General features: G+C 39.7%; 1 protein-coding gene across 1 annotated transcript in view; it reads left to right on the forward strand.

Moving 5' to 3' along the window:
* Positions 1-12,766, forward strand: part of LOC122808691 (alpha-2-macroglobulin-like protein 1) — a 380,174-nt gene that overhangs the window by 153,525 nt on the left and 213,883 nt on the right. The window contains exon 7 of the mRNA XM_044079679.1: positions 4,140-4,302. Within this exon, the coding sequence (XP_043935614.1) occupies positions 4,140-4,302 (163 nt within the window). The remainder of the gene's footprint in view (positions 1-4,139; positions 4,303-12,766) is intronic.

The raw sequence follows: 12,766 nt of genomic DNA on the forward strand, positions 1-12,766 counted from the left end.
ATATATATATATGGGTCTACTTTAATTGATCGAACTTTAAAATGTTTGAATTTCATATGGCTGAGACCATATGATTGAACATTTAAAAGTTCAAACGTAAAAAAAAAAAAAAAAAAAAAAAAAAAAAATACACGTTCCTAGTAGGGGGGCAAATATACCAACTCCAAGATCACACTACATTGCGGAAAAGGGAAATCTTCCTGTTCCTCGCTGTATGGAGATCTCCATTCGGATCATTTGAACTTTTAAAAGTTTGATCATATGGTCTGGCCATATGAAAGTCAATCTTTTAAAAGTTTGAGGATCTGAATGGAACCCATATATATATATATATATATATATATATATATATATATATATATATATATATATATATATATACACACATAAGAAAGACACACATAAGAAGGAATTCGCTGAAAAGCCACTTCGCTCTTTTGCATTTTTGCTCTTTTCAGTTCGATCAAGATGCATTCGACAAACTGCATCTGCGATCTGGTAATAGGAAGCCCCTTCCTAAGCCTAGCTGAGTTCCCCACCCAAAAAATAATGTCCTGTATCCAAATAAGACATTGGGGCCAGGCATTTATAAACTGCCTCTGTCCATATGGGACATGAGTGCCAGACCTGATCTAACTTTCCTATCCCCTATCTACTGGTCTAGGTTGCTCTTAAGCTGGGAAATAAATGAACACAACTTCATATGGATGGGAAGCTTGTTCCATAGAAGGGGCAGTCTTTGAGACACATATTTGTCTCTCCAGCATGTGCTGTTTAAGTCACAGACAAAGTTCAGGTTCTTAGACTTTGTATTTCTGATACTCTTTACCTTGCAAATATGTAGGAGATTCATAATAGTGGGGTTTGTGGATGCCTTGCAAACCAGGCATAGATCACCCCTCAGTAATCTATAGGAGACTGAGTAGAGGGAAAGGGCTTTAAGGCAGTCTGCATAAGGCAGGTTTATTATGCCTTGTATTCTTTTGTAAGGAACCTGTGATGTCACTCTAGTTGCTGCATATGCCTGGTCAGGTACATACCAAAGGGAGCATTGTACTCTATGATTGGTCTGATAAAGGTAGAGTACAGTGGGATAATTACCTGTTTGGACCTAGATGACATGCCCTTACTTATAAGCTGCGTAACATAAAAGGATTTCCTCAACACTGTGGCCACATGGTGGTTAAAGTAAGGCTACTGACTGCATATGTACCCAGATCCTTGACCACTGGGTTGACTCATAGGGATGTATTAGCTGGGATAGTTGACCATTTGAAGGGTACAATTATGCATTTCTTAACACTGAGTTGGTAGAGATATGCCTTCTTGAAGAATACTAGTGTCTGCAGGGAGTCAATAATAACCTCCAGCTTGCAATCATATGCAAATGTAGTTACCCATAAGACATCAGCATTTGCTTCCATTTCAGAGAAATAGATGCCAAAAAGGAGCAGGCCTAAGTACCAAGTCCTGGGGGACTCCACTAGTGACTGGCATTTTCGTGGAAGTGGCCTCACCTATTTTGACCTCCTGGGTCCAACCAGTGAGACATTTGCGTATCCAGTGGGTGATAAAAGGGTTTATACTTAAATTAGTGAACTTGTCTTAAATGCCTGAGAGGGATATTGCATCAAAAACCTTGGCCAGGTCAAGGTAAGCTGTTTGCACAGTCTTGCCTTTATCCAATGCTTTGATGACCCTCCCAAAAAAGTCCACCAGATTTAATAGGCATGCTTTTCCTTTACCAAAGCTGAACTGTGATGGATCTAGCATTTGCAGATTACCTTTGTCCTTATTTATCATGTCCATGATGATTATTTCCATGGCTTATTATACTTACAAGCCTGTAGTTACCCAACCAGTGGCTGGACCGCCTTTGTGCAGGAGAATGACTGTTGCCATCTTCCCTTCCTAGGCCACAAAACCTAACTACTTCAGTTGAAAAGTGATTCAAGTGGACCAGAGAGGTAATGTTTCATGCTATTTATTAAGCATCCTGGGATATTATTGAGGCTTACTGATGCAGTATTTTTAGCCTTGGAAAGTCCATTGATGACCTGTTTCCTAGTAACGGTTGGGGGAACTGTGGTATGCAGTATTGCATTTAGATTATCGGGGGGAGGGGGGTGAGTGGAGGGAGAAATTTGAGCTGAACCTCTCAGCCAAAAGGTTGGCAATGGCCTCTGGTCTGGTGTGGATGATGCCATCTTCAATATGTTCTTTGCATTGTTGCTTATTTCACCTGTAGTTATGGACATAGGTGTAGAAAGTTTTGCAGTTGTCCATTGCCTAAGAAGCTATTTTTTCTCAAATTTAGCCTTTGAAGTATTACATGTTGAAGAGGTGTTTGGTATGTATGGCTTTGTTCCTCCTACACTTGGGCCTTTTTTTTCTTTTGTTGTATAACCGAGTGATATTGTGATTCCACAAAAGTAGCCTGTCTTTGGAGTTTATCTTATTCTTAACATGAATGGGCACTGCTCGCTCTATACAACTATCAATATGGCTGTACAGAGGTTTTCTAAATAGCTCAGCATATGCTGTGGTGTTTACTGGTTTTGGGGGTGCTTAGAATAAAGTCAAGGTGTTGCTTGTAATAGTTCCTAAAGGTTTTTGGCTTTGCTGGATCCCCAGATTTAATTTTTATTTTAAGCACTACTGCCTTATGGTCAGATCTGACAAGTTAAGACATTACACTGGGTGAGGAGCATCAGCTCCCCATGTTTGTTAGTACAAGGTCAAGAATGTTTGTAGCTCTGGTAGGAGAATGGACCAATTGTTCCAAGATGTTGGCATTATCAAAGTTTAGGAATCGCTGGGCTTGTGCATTCAAAATGGTGTAGGATTCCCAATCTAAAGAGGAGTAGTTGAGATCCCCCATGAATATCATATTGGGTTAAACAGTGAGGGAATCTAATGCATTGAGAGAGGTAATATGGGTTTCCTGGGACATGGAGGGAGACCTATAGGTTGCAAGGATATGGTATGAGACCCTGTTTATGGCTAGTTGCACATATACGAGTTCCAGTTGATCATAAACTTTAACTAGACTGGATGTCAAGTTGGTTTTAATGCAGACTGAGACTCCTCCACCTGTAGTTCCCACCTGTGCAGCAGCTGGTCTAAAGGTGTGAAAGCCATTTTAACCTTGCATTGCTGGGGTACTAGCAGTGACTTTAAAACATGCTTCCATTACTACAACAATGTCTATACTCTCCAGGGAGAGGAAGGCTTGCAGGAAGTGGAGTTTCTTGTTAAGACTTCTATCATTGAGCAGTACCACCCTCAGATATTCCTTTGTAGGTTCAGTTAAGATAGGAGATTTATCAGTTTGATGTCTCCTAAAAAGGCACGGTGGGGATGGAAAAGATCTTTGCTAATATCTGAAAGCATAGAAGGGATAGGTGCAGACCATCCCTGGCAAAACAGTGTGGTCAGCCAACCATGTCCTCTCAGGCCATCAAATAATATATATCCTTGGACTGACACCAGAAGCTAAATTGTTAAAATCAATGATTTTCTGTTGGTAATGTGGCATCATTCTTGGACCAGGTAATGTACTGCTCAGTGCTAGGATTATACCTGCCTGAGATGCAATCAGCGAGTTCGATCATGTCTTGCTTCATATAGTCAAGGTAGGTAGGTTACTGCTGCAGTTCATTACTATACTGTCTATACTGTCTATACATGCTGGTTTAAAAAAGAACAGAAGAGGAGCATGAAATCTTTTATCTTTGTATACTGTAGACCCAAAGTAATGTTTCTGTCCATCTCATCATATATAAAGTGAGGGCCATTGTGAGGGAGACAGAGGCAGAAGACAGTGACTTGTTAGGCCATGTTTACAAAGACTGTGTGCAGAACATTTCACAAACAGTATGCTGTATTTCTGAATGACAGTTGGGAGGAGGCCAGTCATTAAAAACAAGTTATAGTGTATGTAAATTGTGACATCTTAACATTCACAAATTAATTTTGTAATACTTCATGATGACTTCATTTTCATTGCTCAATAAATACAGCTTTTTTCATTGCTGCAGAAATAAAACAAAAACATGTGGGGATAAAGATTTTTTTTCTGTTTTCAGATGTTAAATAATTTTAACAGTAGCGTTACTGAACTTGATTCTTCTTGCTAGATATCCATAGTCAATGATTCCCTGAACTGTCTGAGGAATGCACTTTCAAATGTCACTAACCCTTATACAATGGCACTGCTGGCAAATGTGTTCCGAAATCCTGAAGATGCCACTCATAAAAACATGTTGTTGGACAAGCTGGATAAATTGGCAATTAAAGAAGGTAAGTGCTTACAACATGACAAAAGAACAACTCATAATTCATATATACTGTAAACGGCTAACCCACATTTAATTCCATTCATTAAGCTATTAATAATGCAAAACAGATTATTGCGCTTCCATTTAGTATGAGGAACACAAACGTTATCAAGCCAAAATATAGCTGAGGACAGATTCTAAAAGATCAGGGGAGCAGAGCAGAGATCATCCACTGAGAGGCGCTCTGTGGTCAGATCTACTCTTTTTGCACTGCCCATTGAATATTATATTACATTTTGGATATGGTTCACTACCCATTGAATACTTTATTACAGTTTGGATATGGTGCACTGCCCATTGAATATTGTAGTACATTTTGGATATAGCAATGAAACTGGAACAAACTGTATAAAAACAATGAAACAGTGCAGTAATGGGTGAAGCAACACCTATAGCTTTATTAGGTTGAGTGCTTTTCGTTTGGTGAAATACCAAACTTCCTCAGACAATAAGTTAAACCATGGCAATCACTTTTAAATGTTAGGAAAAGACCGCCTCATCCCATCAAAACAGGAAATGATCTCACCAATCATACTAAAAGCCTAAAAAATACAAACTTCAGATGAACTATTCAAAAAACATAAATATGGGCATCAACTATTAAATGCTAACTTATTTGTTTACACTATTATATACAACAACAAAAACATAATGACAATAAAAGTAATAAGTCCAATAGTAGCACAATAGCCCAGCAACAAAAAAAGCATAAAAGCAGCATGACAGTGTCAGAAAAGCAGCAGAAAATATACATACGTCTATATATGTATACACAAATAAATTGTACCAATGAATTATGATTATAATTATAACCTTCAGTAGCAATAAACAGAATACAATTCTCATGAAAAACATTACCTAGCCAATGCTTTTAGTTTTAAAACACTATTAATTGCACAATAATCACTGAGCCCCGGCCATGCATATGAATATAACAACAATTGCCACATTATACATTTTGGATTGGGTTGGGAGCCTGGTTAAGGCTAAGGTGTGCCACAACAACACAAGGTGCAGGATTTGAGTCTCTGAGGATAATATATTAGGCTTAAAATGGCCCACAAGGGCAGTTAGCCTAGTACTAACCTATGGATATATTGTACTGCCCATTGAATATTGTATTGCATTTTGCATATAGTTCACTGCCCATTGAATATTGTATTTTATTTTGGATACAGGTCACTGCCCATTGAATACAATATTACATTTTAGATATAGTGCACTGGCCATCGAATACTGTATTACATTTTGGATACATTGCACTGCACATTGAATATCATATTACAAGTTTGAATATAGTGCACTACCCATTGAATATTGTATTACATTTTGGATATAGTGCACTCCCCATTGAATATTGTATTGTATTTTGGATACATTGCACTGCCCATTGAATACTGTATTACATTCTGGATACAGTGTACTGCCCATTGAATATTGTATTGTTTTTTGGATACATTGCACTGCCCATTGAATACTGTATTACATTCTGGATACAGTGCACTGCCCATTGAATATTGTATTACATTTTGGATATAGTGCACAATCCATTGACCATTGTATTGCATTTTGGATACATTGCACTGCCCATTGAATACTGTATTACATTCTGGATGCAGTGCACTGCCCATTGAATATTGTATTACATTTTGTATTACATCATGTACACCTTCATGGCTTCACCCAACTAGTCCAGTCACCAACAAGGATAAATAAAAACTCCAGCAAGCACTCTACCCTGGACTGGATACTAGTCAGTAAGAACCCCCAGTCATATATAACAGGCTGCTTATCAGATAGCCTCAGTGATCACTCCCCAACATTCCTACTCAAAAAATACCTGTACCAAGCTAAACCTGTCATCTATCGTCAAATACGTAAAAAAATAAACTTTAACCCACTCACATTCATCTCATCCCTTAAAGAATGTAACTGGCATGCTCTAAAGTACCTCAGTCTAGATGACGCAGTTGAATCTTTTAATACTACCTTCCTGAACATCCTTAATTACCATGCCCCCATAAGATTTTCCAGAACCAAAGCACAACCCTCCCCATGGCTACAGAAAACCACTAAGTCAGAAATGAAAAATGGGGATAAAGCCTGGGAGCACTGGTGCAAAACCAAAACCCCCACAGCTAGACAGAAATTCCTAAAACTGTGCAATAGAGTCAAAAAGCTAATAAAACGGGACAAATTCCAATACTACCAGTCTGCCCTAGACTCCTCACAACACAGCCCCAAACAATTCTGGTCCTCCATAAACTCCATCCTCCACCCAGGTAAAGTCAGTACCCCTCCTCCTAACATCCCTCACTCCTCAGAAAATATTGCTACCTCATTCATCACACACTTCACCCAAACCATACTATCACTAGCTAAACAACACAACCCCCTCCCCTCCAACCCACACCTTCAACTAGTAATCTCCCCACTGCCTTCTCTCTTTCTCCTGTACCTACCTCCAACATAAAAAAACTCTTAACTAAACTTAAACCCACCAAATTAGCAGCAGACAACCTCCCGAGTGAATACCTACAAATCGCAGCTGATGCTCTGGCCTACCCAGTATCCATCTTGATTAACCGATCTCTGTCAGAAAGTTACGTTCCCACATTGTGGAAAGTCTCACATATAATTCCCCTCCACAAAGGCGGACCCTCTGCAGAACTAACCAATTACCGCCCCATAGCTATTCTCTCTCCACTCTCCAAAATACTAGAGAGATGCATACACTCTCAGGTCTCACACTACCTCCTTACTAACAACCTCCTTTCCACTACTCAGTATGGTTTCCGACCAAACCATAGCACCACCACTGCCTTACTCTCCTTTACAAACACTATCCTTCAGCATAAAAACAATGGCTATCTCTCCTCTGCTACTTTCCTAGACCTATCTAAAGCATTTGACATGGTCCCACACAAACAACTTATCTCTGTCCTCAATAACCTATCCTTCTCACAATCAGTCACCAACTGGTTTCAGAGTTACCTGTCTGACCGCCAACAATCTGTTGTATGGCAGAATGACATATCTCCCCAACTACCTGTCTCCATAGGGGTTCCGCAAGGATCCATCCTTGGACCCCTACTATTCTCTGTTTACACCACTAATCTAGCCTCTGCCACCAAACATGGCACACTCATCCAATATGCAGATGACTCTACCATCATCTGCTCAGCCCAGTCCCTACCCAAACTGCAAAAAGTCACACAGGAAGCCTTTTCCTCTGTTGAAACATGGTTATCCGATGCCCAATTAATACTCAACCCAAACAAAACTAAACTACTTATCTTCCAACCCACCAAACATACTCAAAACAACTCTCACTCTAACATCACAGCAAAAGACAACACCACTATATACCCAACTGAACACACCACATTGCTAGGAGTGGAAATAGACAATAAACTGAAATTTGACATTCACATATCCATGACCATAAAAAAAGTCCACAAAAAAGTAGGAGCATTATACAGAAATAAACAATTTCTCACCAAAGCAGCAAAGATTTCAATAGCAAATTCCGATCTTATCTCCACCCTACTTTATGCCTCTCCAGTATATACCAACCTAAGGCAATGTGATCTAAACAAGCTAGAAACCTGCTATAACAAAATCGCAAAATTCGCCACAGGGGCATCCTACCATAGTCACCACTGTCTCTCACTTGCTGAACTGGGCTGGCTTGAACTCCCTCACCTCCTTCAGTGGTATCAACTCTCACTCGCCCACAAACTAGTAAACCATCCACTAAATGTCCCATCCCTCCAGAATCTACTCCAACCCTATCGCACCACCAGACCACTAAGATCCAGCAACAAAAATCACTTGCAGATCACTAAAGCCAATAACTCTGCTGGTGAAGCACTATTCTCTTGTGCCATAGTCAAATTATGGAACTCACTCCCACCCACAATTACCTCCATACCATCATGCACCAACTTCAAAACTTTATTAAAAGTGCACCTAAAAACATGCTGGCTATGCCCTTGCAACTCCCACTCTAATATCATCCACCCCATCCAACTACTGCCTTTCTTTCACCTCCACTAACTACCTTGATGATAGCAAGCTCAGATGCTCATAAGCCTAGTACTTATTATACAGCAGGAACTTCTCATTGTTACATTTGTTAATGCCTGTTATGTACTTCACAGATAAAGATTCTAGTTGTCTACTGATGTACTATGTTCTTCATCTGTAAATATGTTGTAAGTAATTTCTATGTTAAATTGTTAATCACTATGTAATCCAATGTAACTACTGTCTGTTTATTTTACTGTGGAGCTTTTCTCCCCGGGCCTCCGCTGAAAATGGACCCACGTCCAGTCGGACACTCCCGGTCAACAAATTTAAATAAAAATAAAAATAAAATAAATAAAAATAAAATTTTAGATACAGTGCACTGACCATTGCATATTGTATTACATTTTGGATACATTGCACTGCACATTGAATACTGTATTACATTCTGGGTACAGTGCACTGCCCATTGAATATTGTATTACAGTTTGGATATAGTGCACTGGCCATTGAATACTGTATTACAGTCTGGATACATTGCACTGCCCATTGCATATTGTATTACATTTTAGATACAGTGCATTGACCATTGCATAGTGTATAACATTTTGGATACATTGCACTGCCCATTGAATACTGTATTACATTCTGGATATAGTGCACTGCCCACTGAATATTGTTTTACATTTTGGATATAGTGCACTGCCCATTGAATGCTGTATTACATTCTGGATACAGTGCACTGCTCATTGAATATTGTATTACATTTTAGATACTGTGCACTGACCATTGCATATTGTATTACATTTTGGATACATTGCAGTGCCCATTGAATACTGTATTACATTTTGGATATAGTGCACTGCCTGTTGAATACTGTATTACATTATGGATACAGTGCACTGCCCATTGAATACTGTATTACATTTTAGATACAGTGCACTGACCATTGCATATTGTATTACATTTTGGATACATTGCACTACCCATTGAATACTGTATTACATTCTGGATACAGTGCACTGCCCATTGAATATTGTATTACATTTTGGATATAGTGCACTGCCCATTGAATACTGTATTACATTCTGGATACAGTGCACTGCCCATTGAATACTGTATTACATTTTAGATACAGTGCACTGCCCATTGCATATTGTATTACATTTTGGATACATTGCACTGCCCATTAAATACAGTATTACATTTTGGATGCAGTGTACAATCCATTGAAAACTGTATTGCATTTTGGATACATTTCACTGCCCATTGAATACTGCATTATATTTTAGATACAGTGCACTGACCACTGAATACTGTATTACATTATGAATACAGTGCACACTGCCCATTGAATACTGTATTACATTCTGGGTACAGTGTACTGCAGTCACAGTGCTCATGTACATCCATAACACAATTCAGAAACATTCTACACAAATGAAGGCACACCCTAGGGGTAGAAAAAAGAGTTCTGACATCATATGAGGTAACACTCCCTAGCAATACCTAGACAAGAACATGAGTATAGGAAGAGGGTGTACCAACTGCAATCAAATGTAACTTGCAACAGTAAGGGACTTTGTGGTAGCTGTCCGGTGAAGGCATTTTATGTAAACTGTTTGGATAGGATATCTGTACTATCATATAATAATCTGTTACGATAATACTAGTATAGAGCAAGAAATTACTGGTAGAAGCAAAATCAGCTTGAGGCACAATCTCCCAGCATGCAACTGAAAAAAAATAGGGTGAGCTCACCAGCACCACTTACTGCTTAACATCTGCATTACCAAAAATGCTTTCCTCTACCCAGGAATAACAGATATTCCATTTATTACACCCAAGACATTCATATCCATTTATCCTTTCTTTCTGTGAAAGTATTGATTTCAAAGGACTGTAGAATTATAGTGTTTTTTTGAGCTGTGAGATTTAACAATGAAATACTTAGGTTTCATGAGTGAGAGAGGTATAGTGGTGTCAGGCCAGTTCATTTGTTTATTTTGATACAGTTTTGGTTCATTAGGTTAGTCTCTAGTATGTTGAAAAGATGAAGGGTTATTGCTGCTGTTCTTGAGGGTTCCAATATGTTGTATACTAGCTTACTTTTATTTTATGTTTGTTTAGCGGTGAGCTCTTGTTTTTTCAACAGCTTTTTATTTTATTGTAATGACTATTTTATATGTGAACAATTAGTTTTATATTTTGGTTGAATGGGGGTCCATCTGGGGTGAGATGTGACAAGATAACTAAAGTTATATTCTGGCATTTATGGATAGTTTTGGAGGCATCTTCTTCAACTTCAGCAACTAGAATTAACAGGAAGAGCCAGTGCCTGGAAGCATTTTTTCTTTTTTTTTTCTTTTCTTCACTTCTGTCACAGATTTACTGCATTTTTATTGTTAAGAGATTTTATATCATTGGTATCATTATTATTATATTACTATTGTTACTATTATTATATTTTTTATGTATTTGTAGGGAGGCCCTTGGGCTGAGTATTTGCAGTGGATTGCAGGAGTCTGAGGGAGATCTGGTGACTGATCTCCTCAGTGAGGCTAGGACTGACACCTTGATGGAAGGGGTAGCAATGTCCCAGCAGCTATCTCCTACCCAGGTTCAAGAAATCTGAGCAGTATTACTGGAGTTCAGGGACATGTTCACTGGGAAACCAGGGTGCACCCACCTGGTGCAGCACCAGGTGGATACAGGACCCTCAAAGGCCTATTAGGCAGGCCCCTTATAGGGAGTCAAACAAACTGTGAGGGAGGAGATAGAGGAGCAGTTGGAACTAGGGGTAGTTCAAGAGTCCAACAGTCCCTGGGCCTCCCCAGTGGTACTTGTGCCAAAGAAGGATGGCAGCACCAGGTTCTGTGTAGACTACAGGAAATTAAATAGTCACACAGAGTCAGATGCTTGCCTCATGCCTAGGACAGATGAGGCCCTAGAGCAGCTGGGTGGGGCTAAGTATCTTACCATCACTGATCTTACCAAGGGTTACTGGCAGGTGCCCTTGACTCCCAGTGCTAGAGAGAGGTCAGCCTTTGTGACTCCTTTTGGCTTGTATGAGTTCACAAAGATGCAGTTTGGGATGAAAAATGCCTCAGCAACTTTCCAGAGAATGGTAGATCATATCCTGCAAGAAGCAGGAGGGTTTGCCCTTGCTTACCTAGATGATATTGCCATCTACAGCGATTCCTGGCAAGAGCACCTTCAACATGTCAGGGAGGTGCTGGGCAGACTACAGAGGGCATGGCTGACCATTAAGCCAAGCAAATGTTAGATGGGTATGGCAGAGGTCTCCTATCTGGGACATAGAGTGGGGAGTGGTAAGATCAGGTCAGAACCTGCCAAAGTGGAAGCCATTCAAGCATGGCCTACACCTGTTATCAAAAAGCAGGTGAGGACATTCTTAGGAACAGCAGGGTACTACAGAAAGTTTGTCCCCAGTTATAGTACCATAGCTGCTCCCCCTCACAGACCTGACAAGGATAAACAGGCCAGATAAGGTAGTGTGGACCACAGCATGCGAGCAGGCATTCCAGAAGCTTAAAGAAGCTTTGGGAGGTCCCCCTGTGTTAGTCAGTCTAGATTACAGCAAATAATTTATTGTGCAGGTGGATGCTTTAAACCATGGGGTGGGGGCTGTACTTAGCCAGATTTAATCAGAGGGAGAAGAGTACTCAGTGGTTTATCTCAGCCATAGGCTCCAACCCAGGGAGGAATGCTATGCAGCTGTAGAAAAGGAATGTCCAGCCACAGTGTGGGCATTGCAGAAACTTCACCCATATCTGTATGGAAGGAAATTCACTGTAGTTACAGATCAAAATCCCCTAACATGGTTACACTGAGCCAGCCAGCAAAATGCTAAGTTGCTAAGATTGAGCCTAGGATTGCAAGCATATATGTCAGTGCAGCACCGCAGTGGGATTAGCAATGCCAATGCAGATGGGCTCTCAAGACAGGGAATGGGGTAAAGTATACTCAGATAGGCCTAAACCTGTCAAGCAACGTTTCTCAAGGGTCACTTGAAAAACTAGCTTTAGTTCTTAGGGAGGGGAGGGGAGAAATGTGAAAAACTGAAAGGGTGTCAGTCCAGCCAGATAGAATCTTGTAAATAATTCTATGTGATTTATAAATATTAATATAATCCACAGGCTGATTTTACAAATATAAAAGAGAACTATATGTTATGATTAAACGATATGTTGTATTGAGCTTCAACAATGTAACCACAGTGCACTCTGCTGGAAGAAAGCTGAGAAGTCAAGCATTGTATGACTGTTTGATGTCAAACTCAGAGCCATGATGTCTAGACCAGCAAATTCTTTCTATTGTTTTGAGACCAGAGTTAATTGCTAGATTTTACATGTATAATGTATTTTATTGATGTG

The sequence above is a fragment of the Protopterus annectens genome, chromosome 8.part0 (assembly GCF_019279795.1).
Source record: "Protopterus annectens isolate FY-2018-M chromosome 8.part0, PAN1.0, whole genome shotgun sequence".
Classification (NCBI taxonomy): domain Eukaryota; kingdom Metazoa; phylum Chordata; order Ceratodontiformes; family Protopteridae; genus Protopterus; species Protopterus annectens.